The 15,465-nt window shown below is 48.5% G+C and overlaps 1 protein-coding gene across 1 annotated transcript in view; it reads right to left on the bottom strand.

The window, feature by feature from the left end:
* Positions 1-15,465, bottom strand: part of LOC113218041 (copper-transporting ATPase 1) — a gene marked incomplete in the record, with an annotated part of 38,203 nt that overhangs the window by 18,789 nt on the left and 3,949 nt on the right. The window contains 20 exon segments of the mRNA XM_052275230.1: positions 91-161; positions 247-396; positions 481-684; positions 795-937; positions 1,020-1,140; positions 1,221-1,368; positions 1,456-1,621; positions 1,717-1,876; positions 1,972-2,169; positions 2,247-2,500; positions 2,620-2,728; positions 2,819-2,959; positions 3,051-3,284; positions 3,353-3,542; positions 3,658-3,884; positions 3,972-4,135; positions 4,214-4,405; positions 4,505-4,678; positions 4,764-4,947; positions 5,142-5,322. Coding sequence (XP_052131190.1) covers positions 91-161; positions 247-396; positions 481-684; positions 795-937; positions 1,020-1,140; positions 1,221-1,368; positions 1,456-1,621; positions 1,717-1,876; positions 1,972-2,169; positions 2,247-2,500; positions 2,620-2,728; positions 2,819-2,959; positions 3,051-3,284; positions 3,353-3,542; positions 3,658-3,884; positions 3,972-4,135; positions 4,214-4,405; positions 4,505-4,678; positions 4,764-4,947; positions 5,142-5,322 — 3,411 coding nt within the window.

The raw sequence follows: 15,465 nt of genomic DNA, 5'->3' as shown, positions 1-15,465 counted from the left end.
ATAGTACTAATACGTATATTATGCTTTTCATTGCCCAACTTATTTTTAAACCCTGGCCAACACACATCAACACATGGTGATTCTACTTACGTTTTCAGTAACAGCGAAGCTGCCACAACCGACACAGAGCTCAGAGCCATGGCTGCTGATGCCATCCAAGGCTGTAACAACAAAAATTTAGAATTTGCATTTATATTACAAAATTATAGAAATACACTGTTTTATTTAATTTGATAAATACTATACCTGAAGAGTAAACCCAAAGGGACTGAAAAGGCCAGCAGCAATTGGAATCCCAACAATATTGTACATGCTGGCAAATAAGAAATTCAGTCGAATTCTCTGCACAGTTTTTCTTGATAGATCTAAGCAGCCCACTACATCCAAAAGATCATTCTGAAAAGTATTTCACAACTATTGGTTGAACAGAAACATAAATATATCAACATGAAAGCAAGATGAGTGGGCAAGTACACTAACCCTCATGAGGACTACATCTGCTGCCTCTACTGCAACATCAGTTCCTGATGCAATAGCTATTCCTACATCTGACTGAGCTAAAGCTGGAGAATCATTTACACCATCTCCCACCATAGCAACTCTATTGCCAGATTTTTGCAAACCCTGAATTTTGGCAACTTTATGTGATGGTAAAACTTCTGCAAAGACTCTAGTAATTCCAACCTGAAACCAATACAGGACAAGTTATATTTTTAGAAGTTCATTTCAATCAATGTGAAGTCAATATAAGGAAATGCGCTATTTAGTATGGAGAGCAATTGTTATTAAATTACCTGGCGAGCAATAGCTACAGCAGTCTTCCTATTATCTCCAGTGAGAAGAATCACCTCACAGCCTCGTTTCTTTAAAGTATAAACAGCAAGATGAGCTTCTGGTTTCACCATGTCAGCTACACTCAGCATTCCCACTAGGACACCTTAAGTAGGAAAAATTTATTTTATTTAAAATAAGAATTACTAAGCAAAGCACTAAATACAACAAACAGCTGTAATTATTACCATCAATAGCGCACAGCACAGCAGTCCTGCCATTTTCTTCCTCATATGACATCACTCCATCAACTTCTTGAGGCACAGAGACAGCATTGCGCATCATCCATTCTCGGTTACCAATTACAACCTTGAAACAATTGTAATATTAATTGAATGGCTAGAACACTTGAGCTACCTAAGATAGGCAGAAACAACATATTTGCTTACCTCATAACATCCGTCTTTAGAACTATTGTCAATGTTCTCATCTAATCTTTGCTGGAGCTCAAGCAAACACTTCTCTTGAATTGCTTGCTGTGTAAGCTGTGTTCTTATTATTACACCATCTGCAGTTATTGTTTGGTCATTCCGATTCCTTTTAGAGTAAATATCAATTAACAATAAGTATCAATCCAATTTAAAAATAAAAGTTTTAAGCACAAAGTTTTTATGGTCAATTTACTTAGAATTATTGAAAGTAGTCAGTATATCTGATTTGCTGGTAGAGGATAGGAGGCTGTTTAAATGGGAAACTGTGCACTTCAATCCACATCCAGGCACAGTTTGAAAATTGTTACACTTTCCAGAAATTTCAGATGAAAAGACTCCTTTTACAAATCTGACAATAGCTAAAATGAAAAATAAAAGGTAAAATATATAGTTGGGATGTATATATATAGGAATTTAAGATTAAGATAGAAAAGAAAAATAATGGGTAACTTACCAGAACCAATAGGATGTTCGCTACTGGCTTCAGCTGTACCCACAATAGCAAGAAACTTAGACAGACTGAAAGTCACATTCTCCACAAAGAGACATACTTGTGATACAGATGCAACTCCTCGTGTAATAGTACCTGTCTTATCAAAGACAACAGTCCGCACCTAAAATAATAAGGAATGAAACATTTTACACTGAAGAAAATAAAAGTAGACATCAACATATAGATTGAGCAGCACTACATATATGATGTACTTACCTTGTGAGCATTTTCCAAAGGTTCAGCACCCTTGATAAGAATACCATTTAATGCACCAACTCCAGTTCCAACCATCACAGCGGTAGGAGTAGCAAGTCCTAAAGCGCATGGACAAGCTATTGCAAGGACACTTAAAGCACACCTGAATGCATACTGGAATATCACTTCATCATGACTAAGTCCAGAAGCTTCACTTTCCTAAAATTAATAAAAATATTTAGTTTACAGTGCATATTGCGTAGCACTAAGTAGGAAAGAAATAAAGATATACTTACACTGATAGGCAGGTACTTTACATTTACATAACCAGTAATAATCCAGCCTAAGAGAGTAAGTGAAGATACACCAATAACAAGGGGTACAAAGTAGCCTGCAATGCGATCAGCTAAATGTTGAATAGGAGCTTTCGATGTCTGAGCCTCCTCCACAAGGCGAACTATTTGAGCAAGTGTTGTTGCTTCCCCAGTGTGAGTCGCAGTCATCAAAAGAAGACCATTCTGATTGATTGATCCTCCTATCACCACAGAACCTAACAAAAAAGTGAACATGGAAACATAGATTAACGATTAATGTCAGTTACACTTATTAATCAGTAAGTTTCAGCACAAGCCCATAAATAATTTCTTAATTTATAACAAAGAAACCTACCAACTTTTTTCAGCACAGGCATTGATTCCCCAGTGATAAGAGACTCATCACAAGTAGAATTGCCAAAAATTACTCTACCGTCTACTGGCACTTTTGAGCCAGGAACAACCTAGAATTATTTTTTTTAGATCAGATAAAATTTTAAAGAAGGGATAGAGAAAAAATAGACAAAGAAAAGCAAACAACATAAATTACTTGCCTTGAGAATGTCACCTCTTTGAACCAGATCTACACTAATCACCTTCTCAGAAGTAACATTTGCATCTTCACCAATTGTAACAAGAAGGGCATCGGTTGCCTTTAGTGATAATAATTTGGACAGAGCTTCAGATGTCTTGCCCTAAAAGAGAAAAATATGGTTTTTAATAAGAGGTCAAATCAATGGGCACTGCAATCTACAACACTACATATTTGGAGAACTATAAACGTACCTTAGCAACATGTTCTAACCAACGTCCAAGGGAGACAAATACAAACAGCATAGGAGGGGTATCAAAAAATGTTTGAGGACTGGTGGGTGTCATCAAAATCATTGATGCCATGAGTACACATACTGAATACACATAGGAGATAATAGTTGCCATAGATATAAGGACATCCATGTTTGTAGTCCCATGTTTTAGTGCTCGATATGCTTGAACATAAAAATGCCAACCTCCGAAAAACTAGAAAAGAGAGTAATTATAAACACAAGAAACACAATTAATGGTCAGAGATGTAAAAATCAATTCACCTGAACAGGAGTAGAAAACACAAAAAGTAATAGGTTTTCTAATGATAGACCAGGTACAACACAGCACATGTCTTCATGAGCAATGTATCCAAAATCCATTCCAAACATGAAATACATCATAAATAGCATACAGGGCAGTCCAAAAGTGAGCGATATAATAAATGCAGTACGCCACTTTCTAATATCATCCCTAGGCAAAAAAAAAAAAAAAAAAGAACAAAAAATTAGAATCAAAAACAGAATGCGAGCTACTAGACAGGAAATAAGATGTCAGATATCAGAAGAAGTAAAGCTATGCTTCATACTCATGGTCTAAGTGTGATCGGGAATTGTTGTCTTTGGAAATGAAGGATGCTGGAAAACCTAATTCAGTTATAAAATCAGCAATGTCCCGAGGACCAGTTAATTCAGCATCAAAACGGAATTTTCCTCTTTGAGTTGTCAGTGCAACAGATGCTGTTTTGACTCCTTTCATTTTCTTCACAGAAGATTCAATCTTATTTACACAGGATGCACAAGTCATTCCTGAAATCTGTGAAAAGAATTTAATTTATTAAGAATTGTAAACAAGACAGTGACATTTTTGAATTAAGTTTTCAGTCATAAGTAATGGACTTACCCTTAATTCTACTTCAGCCTCACCAGTACCAGGCTCATCAATAAGTGTTGCTGGGAATCCTAGTTCAGTAATTGAATTTGCTATGTCTATAGCTTGAATCATCACTGGGTCATATTTAAACTCAGCTTTGGCAGCTAAAAGAGCAACTAATACACTGTGAATACCTAGAAGAGAAATGAATTACAATTAAGATGTTGGAATTCATTTAGATTTGTCTGGGTACAATCAATAACAGTTCATACCATGAATTTTCCGGCAATGTTTCTCAATCGCACTAACACATGAGGCACATGTCATGCCCTTTACATGCAGGTAACATTTTTGAAGATTTGAATCATCAGGCGCATCTTCAATAGTTATTCTCTGGTCATATCCATTTGAAACTTTACCCTCACTTTTTGATTTTCGTTTTCCTTCCTTGCTGTCTTTGTTCCCTAAAAACGAAAGAAAATATGTATTTAGAAAAAGTGAACAAATATGATCTTAAGTGTATGTGCAGTTTTGAAATTATTGTGATATGGATTTAAAATTACCTGACATGGAAGTGTCACCTCCTCCTGACATTAATTCTGCTTCAAATCCCATGTCATTTATGAATTCAGTAATTTCTGCAGCTGACACAGATATAGGGTCAAACTTAACAGATGCTTCTTTGTTTTCTAAACTAACAGAAATATGAAGGACACCAGGTTTGCTTGAAATAGTCCCTGAAATTGAGAAAAAAATTGTAAAAAAGGGGAACACTTGCGGAACACTCTTACTTTTTAATAAAGGATTTAGATGGCAGCTTACCTTCAATGTTCCGAACACAAGACATACAGGTCATGCCTTCCACTCTAATTTGGCAGGCTAACTCAATGCTATTGTCTTCCAGTGTTGCATCAAAACCCATGTCGTCAATGGTGGATCGCAGTTCTTCAGCTGTTGTCACATTCGGGTCGTATGTAATGCTCGCACTTTTCTGCTCCAAGCTCACCTGAGACATAAGATAGGCAATGTAAAGAAATCAAAAATCATTTCAAACAATGTTTTTGTAGATACACGAGAAAAGGTAATTCAGAGCCGGCTGATCAACTCAGAGCGCCTAGTAGGTAGGCACACACCAGAAGTGCAGCACACCAAAGCATTACGGTGTTGCCTACCCCGTCCGCCGCAGGGGCCCAGACTCACCTTGATGTGCAGCACGCCGGGTTGTTTCCCCACGTGGCCCTCAATGTTCCGGACACAAGACTGGCACGTCATGCCCTCGACGTGCACGTCCACCGTGGCCTCGCGAGCGCCGGAGGGACCGTCGACGGCGTCCTCCTGGTCGTCGTGGCCCGCCATCAGGGCCGAGGTCTCGTCCGCGTCCCTGCAAGGCGCAGACCAGAAGTAAGATGGCAGCCTCGTTACGCACAGAGCGACTGGTCGGTCTGGGACCCCCGCCGAGCGCACCCCCCCCCCCCCCCGGAAGGAAAGAGTGCAAGAGTGTCGCTTCCGCCCTTCCGGCCCTCGAGTAAGTCTGGCGCTTTATGAGCTGGGCCATGTACAGCACCGCGTGGGTGGACGGCATCGTCAGACAGTCGGGTAAATGTTAACGTCAGGGTTCACTGTGATTTACATATTTTGTTTAAAAACCAAATAAGTATCGCGTTGCTTTTGCGTGCATCCAAGCAAAAACGCTGCACGATTTGAGATGAAGCTGTAGGCAGGGGGTATCGCCGCGATAACGGGCTGCTGCAGCGGCGCGCCCGTTCCAAGGCGAGAGCAGCTGCTTTAGACGGACAACTAGAGCTGCTAAAGCCCGCCGAACACTACAGACACTTTGCTGTTTTCTGGGTGGGTGGGCTACTCGCCATGTGGCGACTCTGTCGCATCGCCACACCTGTGACGACCCCGGCCGCCTAAATTGCCTCTAGGGCACGTGCCGCTCGGGGCGGGCGGGCGGGTGGCAGAGGACAGCTGTCCGCGCGCAGCTGTGGACATATTGGACTTTGAGAATTAATGGACGATTAGCCTGATCTGATGGGCGAAGTGGAGTGAGGCACGAGGAGAGGTGTGGTGCGGCCCCTCCAAGGCCAAGGGCCCGCGCGATGTCGCCTCACATGCCGCACCATATACTCGCCATTTATTCCGAGCAAATAACGATGGCGTGACACGGGCACGATCGCTATGCGTCCCGAAGTGGCTTGTGCGGCTGCTCACCGGCAGAGTGCACCGTACGGTGCGGGATGGGAGGGGAGAGAGAGAGAGAGAGAGAGAGATGGGGGAGAAGAGGGAGACAGCATCAGGGGAGGAGCTGGGAAGGGTGCCCGTGCTGTGGAGATAAGAGGCTGACCGCACTGTCAAACACTGCCCCCCGAAGTAAATTTCGTTTTCAGCGTCGGTGAGAGTTCAAAATTTCCATAGTTTTACGAAGCATTTCTCTGCAAAGCTGACGAAAGTCCAATACAAGCGATGTGTTTGTTGCATTACGGACCTGTTGGGTAAGCTTTACGAAGAATAAAGGTTCGTCACACAATGCTCATGAAAATCCTCCGTAAAGCAGCAGAGCATACAGTTTGCATTATGCGAACCTGTTCTTATTCGTAAGCATTTTGCAAGTGCGAGGGCGTGTATGCCCGGCGATATATGAGAAACTGCCCGCCCGTCTCACTCGAGCGTGAGGGAATTTCAGTTACTGCCCGCGCTCAGCGCGATGGGATGGGATGGGGCCCTGCTGCGATAACCTCGACTCGGACTGCCACCACCATACTATTGCGCCCACAGACTAATTCTCTCCCCCCCCCCCTTCCCGCCTCTCCCCAAATCCCACTGCCATATGAATCATTAATACAGAAAGACTTGGAGGGACGCAGAGTATGTTGGATAAGCGGGAAACGGGCGTATGACATAACGTGCGACACGAGCAGCGCTGCAAAGTACTCTCTGCTGGCTCGCTAATGACGGACACGACGAGCGCTGCGCGCAGCGCCAGCCAGAGACTCATTGTCACTGTCACACCGCACTGTCTTGTTCCTCCCGGAAAAACTTTCCTCCGGAATCACACCGGCGCGGACCGGAACCGTAAGCCACCAAAAACAGCGACATCCCTCGACATTGTTATTGCTTTCGTTGTTGTCTCGCAGGAGGGATTAGGTCTTCCCCCGGGGTGCAAGCCCAGTGGCGACCACTGCGGGACCCGCGGCGGGGGACTCCACCTCAGGGGCGTAAACAAAACGGGGAGGCCGGCTACCGTTTGAATAAATAAAAACAACCAAAAGCGTGACACATTTGACACGTTTTTGCTTACACGAAGAAGAAAAGAAAATAACCTGGTCTTGCCAGTTATGGTGAAACTATAAAAACCACAACGAGGCGTGCCGTGTAAGTAGCGCCCGAGCGATCATTACCATCGGTACTCACTGTCCAAAATATACACCGTTTCGCATTTAAATGGTCATGTAACGAGCTTCACGGGTCAATGTCTTCCTTCCTCCCATTCTACCATGGGCCATGGGCACCATGACCGCCACGCCGCGGGGAGTTCAAACCATCCCGCCACAGGGTATTTTCAGCTTCCTCCGACTTCCTCACTCACCACCACAGTCCGGTCCTGCTCCGCGTGCCCCCGTATCCTCGGCGCGCGCCGTGCGCCCCGTGCGCCCTGCTGGGCCCGCGCGGCCCCGAGGCCACGAGCCCGCGGGGGCCGCGCTGCTGCGGGGGGCGGCGGCGCCCCGAGCGCGCGCACTGCAGCAGCGGCTCCCGCTCGCCTCCGTGTCGCTCGCCAGCCATCCCGGGGCAGAGTGGCGTGTCGTCCACCCCGACAACAAACCCGTACCGCGGAGGAACGTTTAGCCGCCCACCACCCAAAAAAGACGATTGAACGATTTCGATAAAAAAATGAAAATTGTCACAACGCGATGCGTGGTGGTGATAAGCGAGTCAGACAGCGGCGTTATTGTTATCGTTAATATTCAATTGTCGGACGGCAGACGGATAGGGAGGAGGAGGAGAGTCGCGCTGCGTTCGGGAGGGCCAACCACACTGCGGGGTCGAGCGGCGCTCGGCGGAGCGTTCGGTTCGGCGGTGGAGGTCCACAGCTGACCCCCGCCCCGCCCCCGCCACGCCCCGCAAGGCCTCGCCGTGCGCAACGAACGCCCGGCCGGGGTGGACCGGGGGCCACACCACACACACTGGGAACACCCCGCGCCGCCGCCCCCTCCCCCACCTGCGGGGCAGCAGGGCGGCTTCAGAGACCGGGCAGAGACGACTTAGAGAGACTATAAGTCCTTACAGACTCTCTCAATCCACTCCACAAACGTGCCCCAGGGAGACAGGCAGCAATGTCCCGGACCCATCTCATCGACGCGGTGTAAGGGTTGGTTTTCATAATTACGGTAAGCAAAGCCGATCCTCCCCGTGCCGAGGCGCCGCCGAGCCGTGTCCTGAGTCCTGCGATGCTGGTAGAGTTGGTACCTATCCCGGGGGTGTCGCACCACTCGCACCTCACCTGCTTCGGGTTGTAACACCCGCACGGTGCGCCCGGCACGCGCCACGTCACCGCGCGGGCCGTGTGCACCGCGAGCGTGCCGTGTGCAGCATGTGGCGGGCCGTGTGCAGCAAGAGGTGCCGTGCGCACGACCAGCAGCCCCTCGGCGGCTCTGGGGCCGGGCGCACATCTTATCCCGCCCCCCGCCGCACGGCGCATGCGCGCGCCGGGCGCCGGGACCGCGGGCCGGCTGTCAGTCGCGTGACGTAGCCGCGCCATGCCGGGGGCCACGCCGGGCAGTGACGAGCTCATTGTGACGTCACAGCCGACCTCTCGTGACCGCACCACCGCGGCCCTGCTGGCTGGCGGAGATACTCCGCCGATACTCCACAAGACACAAACTCTCGCGCGAGGGAAGACCACGGTCCGTAGCCGCGAGGTGTACGGACACTACTGTCGCTCTGAATGCACAACAGTTGGGCAGGACAATACTACCTGCATGTATGGTGCGCGTTACATTCGTAGACAGGCCCTTGTAGCGGTCTCCTTTGCACCCATAGTCATCCAGCCAACTATGTAGTTGTATACTTGCACTTGACGGCTTGCACACTGCACTTGTTCCAAAATTGGCCATTATCGTGATTTTCACTTTCTCGCCACCAGAGAGGGCTACGCGTGAGAACCCTTCTCGCCTTTCTCGCGCGAAACAAGAGTACTACGTAACTTCGCTTTTTCTTGTTAATGCTACGTTACTCGAATTCTTTTCTGATCCGCGTCAGATCTAGTCACTGACACTGAATGGCCACATGTTTGCTGCTTTTCCATAACACACCCGGTCGTTGTCCGCACAGTAAGGCTACTGAACCCTTTTCAGTGAACTTTCGCATACATGACATAAAGGAGGGGTAAATAGACCGAGGACGAGTCTATACCCTTTTCCTATTTGCCGTCTCGGTCTTTGAGTTATTTGCCGAGGAGTTTGCATTACATTGTGGCTACAGCCAAACATCCTTATCGGCTGGCGCTGGCAAGTATAGGAACCCCCCACCCCCACCCCACCCCCGCGTTGATGAAATTGCATCGGTTTGGATCAGATGGCCGCCGCTCCAGCGCGCTGCACAAAGCACAAGACTGGCAGGGGTCGAGAAGAGCGTTCAAAGTTCAACCGCAAGTTGCACTTGCAACAGTTCACAATTCTGACCTAAGATCAATTAATCATGCTCAAGAAACAAGCCAATATTCTGTTTGTTTAAATTAAGAAATTTGCTGTCGAATAAGAGCAAGAAACACCTGAGAACGCCCTCATTATTAGAAACGTAAAAATTGGTCTTGAGTAAAATTTACTAAATAACAAACAATTTTTCCGAGTGCAGTACTACGCAGTTGAGTTTGAACCCTTTGTGAGACAGGTCAAGTAAATAAATGCGCCACCTAATATGGGAGTCAAATAACAACGACACCCCCACCTGATAACGGCGCGGGAGGGTCACTTGAACCTTCATATGTGGCGCCACGCGCATAACGGTGGGACGACTAGACGAGTGGTGCGCCCAGAAAACCGCACTTCTATAGAGGAACAACAAATTGGATTTACTGAAACGAACTTTTCATGCCAGGGCAACCAAAGTCAAACGAATAAAAATATACATATTTAAGAAAACTGAAGTTTGGCCAAATTTAACAAAGTTCACTGGGAGTGTTTTCTTAAATGAATCCAAATTATGTGAAAAACTTGAGCACACGTGAAGCTGTGGGACAAGTCCTGATCGCTTACGTGTTGAGGTACTGTAGTGCTACTGTCCCGCCATACAGGCGTGTGGGCGCGTTGCCTACTCGCACGGCGACATGAGGGCACCGTGGCCCTGGAACCGCATCACACGACTGTATACGATAGAGCTACGGTGGGCTACTCCGAGGGCTACAACTGAAGTAGTTTATATTTTCAATTAAAATGCGAAAAAATAATACATTTTGGGAGTGTTGGGTTAAATTGCGCCCGCACCGCGGAGGGTGAGGGCGATTCTCAGGGCTATTGGGATTGGGCCTTAATCGAATCTAGTTTTATCAAATAGGTGGGGCAATCAACACGCGACGCCCGATCGCACCGCCACACTTCCAAAAAAGACTAAAAACAAACAGCGGAATACGACTGACTAATCGTTTTGCAGCAGCCTTATCTTCGGCACGAGTACGCACCCATATACCCCCCGCCGCCTCAGGACTAAAAGCAGAACAAAGGCGAGGACACGAGTGCTGCTGCTGTTGCTGCAGCCGGTGGTGCGTGTGGACCGCGGCGGCGGCGCGGTGTCGCCTCGCAAGGAGCGCACCTGCAGGGAGCACTCTCGGAAAACAGATCCTCGTGATTCAAGGAAATTCTATTCGGACATTGATTCCACCAAATCAAATGAAATTTGCTTTGATTTATAGTGAGTTGCGACAGAAACTTTCATGGGGGAAATTTCCTTTGATATGACAGACTTAACTTTTCAGTGAAATTTCCTTAGACCGTAAATAAAAGAACTTTTCTGAGTGTAGCGCACCTGCCCGAAATAGCAAATATCGCTTTTGTGAAATAAAGCCTCTTTTTAATCGAGTGGGGGCACTGTCGTGCGCGGCGAGTAGAACGCAACAGATTATGTGAGAGGCAGGAGAACGGCTGCAAAAGGAAAGGAGAAGGTCGAGGAATATGGGCGGCGGCGGTGGCGACCGTCGCATAGGTGAGGCGTACGGGCGAGGAAGGAGGGTAGGTGGGGGAAGGGGGGGATAGACTTTCCCATGGCTGGCTACTTAATGTGGAGCAGGAGAAGGGGAGGGGGGGGGGCGCCTACCCGCGGCGTCGTGGCGAGCAAGCGCAGAGCGGCGCCCTCCACTACTTTCCCCTTCTCAGCCCGCGGCTGCCGGCGCACCGCGAGAGGAAAAGAAAATCTTTTGCAAAGAGGAAAGAGGAAGAACAAAATGTCACAAAGCAAGCTGATGTAAACGACATCTTCCTATTCATCCGCTTCAAACACCTAAAGTGACAGACACTCAAATGTGTGTGACTACTAGCTTGACAACGTGCGTGACGAGCACGTCGCATACAAAAATAATAGTGTGTGACAACCGTGCCATAAAAACCCTCTTGTGACACGGATGCGGTAACGTGACCACGAGCAGCCTTTAGGGCCCGCAATCAAGAGGGGCCCAGATATGTAACGCTTTTTCTGAACGGCCGGCGGCGAGCCGCGGGAAAGTCGCGCGGGCCCACGTCAGGATAGGAAGCGATCGGCGTCTCGTTACGCGATGCAGAGCAGAGCTCAGCTCCCCCCTCCGCCACTCGCTCAAACTCCTTACCATTCGTCCATGGTGGCTGGCGGCGGTGGTGTGTCTCGCAGCAGCAGAAGGTTATCCAAAACGTAATCCAGGCGAGGTGTAGTAAATCCAGATATGCGGGCGGCAGGCTTCACGTCACACACTGTCGCACAAATAACGGAACGCCCTGATAGCGATACGAGGGGTGCTGACTTTGAGGGGCCGGCTATCTATGTATACCCCAAGATCAAACCGGCAGGCTGAGGCTAGAGGGGGTGGACTTTTGACTTTTTCTTTATGGTAGAGACAGTCTTGGGGATTCGCACGACATCCCCCCGGCTGCATACACGGCGGTGTGTGCGGCGCACACTGGACGAAAACCGCAGAAGAAGGGACAAAATTCAAAGCGTGAGCACCTTGCTGCGCGGACACGTGAAATTGGGAAGAGGGTAGTTTTCAGGGTTGCTGCATTCATTTAAACTATTATTTTCGACTTTCAAGACATATTTTACACTAAAAATAGGTCAAATTTTCCACAAAAATAAATAAACTAGTGCGGCACTTCTTAAAAATTGTATTTGTAACCCATTTCGAATATTTATATCAATACGAGACATGCTGGCAGCAGAGGAAATGTTAAAATGCTGAAATACTAATAGTGTATTTCAACTAACGGAGGAAGAAGAACAGCGGGTAGAACATAAACGTTACCGATTGGCCGAGAGCTTCCCGCCTCTACGTCACGCCGGTAGTGGGGGTAGGCGCTCGGCCAATCAGGGACCTTCATGTTCTACCCGCTATTCTTCTTCCTCCGTTAGTCGAAATACACTATTCGGTGCAGCTACAGCAGTCCGAACGACGTCGGCTGCGCGCCATTGCGCGCGGGACCGTTTGGAGGTTAGGTTCCCCACCGTTCTTGTACGTATGATGTCCAAGACTGCAATTCTCCTCCTCTTACAACTTCAGCACATTAATGGAGACTCGAAAGGGACACGAGGCACCCAGGGGAGGAGTTGACGAACGGTACGTGCAAGGAACCTAACCTTTGACACAGCTCTCTTCGTGGCGCGCAGCCGCCGCGGTTCAAGCGGCAACAGAAGCATTCGGAAGTTTGAAGTAACCGTACGAGTAAAGCGGAAAATTGCGGGAAAAAAAATCCTAATGCGGTTTATTGCTTGTACATTAAGGAATCTATTTCAATAGAGTTTTCCCCGGTAAACGCCGGTAATCATTAAATATCCATTATGAAACGGTCATGTGGATCGCAGTCCGATCCCGATTCAGAGCCACATTTAACTTGTCATTTTAAATTCTTGTCATTAATGCGAAGTCTCTGCTGTACTCTAACGGAACATTTGAACGTTTCTACGCATGTTCGTTCCTTCGCATCATCGTATTGAGTCAAATTTCATTGTAAAACATTCAATTCATAATTGGTCTGCAGCCGCTACGTAATGGCGGCTGCGGCCGGCCGACTGAAGACTGACTTTAAATAGTTTTGTAAAGCACGGAAACACTTCTGTCGGGTAAAACTCATCAAACATATGATCTCGAATATGTTTTCTATGCGTACCCCTCGTTACAAGGTGCTTTCTAGCCATTTGAAAAAGTGATTTTTGTCCCCGTTTTCTCGATTTTCGTCCAGTGTGCGGCGGTGCCCCTGAACCCGCGGCGCGTGCGTCAGACCGACCTGCTGGACCGGCCGGCCGTGCCCCCCCCCCCTTTTCCCTCCCTGGGTACTCTCCTGATAATAAACAAACGTGTAAAAATAAAAAGAACGCGCCGGCCGCGAGGACCAAGAGCAAAGCGGCGGGAGCGGCGGCGGTAGTCTGTAAGCAAGCAGCCCGGGGGATAACCCAGTCGTCGTGAATACTACACACGCACACGCCTTGTCCAGGGTGTCCACCTCTCGGTCCAGCTTCCAGCTGCCGGTGACCGGCACGGCGCCCTTGGCGGGACTTTGACACTGAGCGTCCTCTCCCACACCCCGCCCCGCCGCCCCGCCACTCGCTACCCGCATACATCAATTACTCGCCCGAGTGTGGTCTCGCGCGCAGATGTGCTGTGCTGCGCTCCGCCGACGCGCGACCGTGTATCATCACAAGAGGTCGCAAGTCATATTTCCCCTTATCTATCGGACCATATTAGAAGTGCTCTTTCATTCGGCTTTTCATACTTATTACGCGGGATTTTATTAGGTGTACTACGCTCCCAATGTTACGAGTCACTTTTGTGACATCGGCGAGTATCACGAGGGAACCTCTGGCCGAACGGCGACCTCCACCTCGTTGCGTCCAACGAGTGCCAGGTCCTACGTACTATACTACTGTTCGGTGCCGGACGACGCCGGACCCAAGGCCCGACGGTCACGACGGTCCTTTCCCCGGGCCGCCGAGCTGCAGTGTCACGGCCGGGCCGGGCCCCGGCGAGGAAAGGCAAGGCAGGCGGTCCCGCACCAAACGCTACACTGTTCGAGACACAAACAACAACCCGCGGGGCGCTCTGGTTTTGCCCGCGGGCCACGCTGCAGCGGGTGGGCAGGTCATCCATCCGATGACCGAGCACCCCCACCGCACCGCGCTGCCGCCCCTATCGCCTATATCGCCTCGCCGTCAAACGTCAGTACACACCGGTCACTATATATCCCCCTCGCTCGATAGTGTGCACAGCTGCAGCACTACTACTTTCAAACCGCGCAATTATTCTTTACAGGGAAATTTGATCGAGCGAAAACCATACAGTATTATACCATGCGGATGAATCACCTTGTCTCGTCCACTCCGTGGTCAGACTGTACGCGCGCACACACATTCCGTCACTCCGTCATTCCGTCTATCGGGGCCCAGGGGTAGGCAACCTGCCCGCACGCCTGTACAACTTTGAGCTGACCCACAACACAACACGCTTATGAAAATGTTTGCCAGTTGACTGTGTACCCCTCATCATCAGCTCCGCGCCGGCTCCAGAGCAAGCTCGGCGTCATACGCCTTTCCCAGCGGCCGGCCGGTCAACGCGCTTCGAGGAAAATTAAAGACGTGAATGTAAAAACCAAAGTCGCGAAAAAAATAAAAATGGTAAGGGAAGTCCCATAAGACATTGTACACACAAGTATACGCAAGCGTGATTTAGGGAGGGAAAAGTCCGCGGCCTTACCTGGCTGTTTTCTGATACTGAAAACTTTTTGAACTTTTTGGCAAATACAGGCACGCATGCTGTCATTCCCCCCCCCACCACCAAAATCAGCAGAACATTATTATATCATCCCCACTCCTGAATACTGAGCTTCAAGCAATACCTAGAAAACAAAGAATATCGATCCAAAAAATGTTGCGAACAACTGTGGTTTACGGCGATGTATCGAGTGAATGTGTTGCACGCGTTGCCAACGCCGCAAAAGGCCCCAAATAGCCTATATTTGCTTTCAAGCGGCAACACAAGGTCGGGATAGTGCGAAGCCCTGCCGGTCGAAGAGAAGCAAATAACTGCGCGTTTCAACTAGCTGGGCGAGAGAAAAATTCAGTCCTCACCAAGGGAAAAGTAAAATGGGGCTGAAGGGACGGGGGAACGCACACCGACGGAACTTCCCTCGAAAATGAATAACGCGATGGTTATGTGACAGCTCTTGAAAAAGAGGCGTGAGATTGGCTCGCTTCACGCCACACACCGCCACTTGTTGACTATGCACACACATTCCACCCCAGAGACACACCCACCCCTCAGCCTGCCGGCTTCGCCCCCTTGGGTCAGCACCCC

Source organism: Frankliniella occidentalis, unplaced genomic scaffold (assembly GCF_000697945.3).
Source record: "Frankliniella occidentalis isolate FOCC.00 unplaced genomic scaffold, Focc_3.1 Scaffold548, whole genome shotgun sequence".
In the NCBI taxonomy this organism is placed as follows: domain Eukaryota; kingdom Metazoa; phylum Arthropoda; class Insecta; order Thysanoptera; family Thripidae; genus Frankliniella; species Frankliniella occidentalis.
Note: the sequence above shows the minus strand (reverse complement) of the source record. Positions and strands in the feature narration are given on the sequence as shown.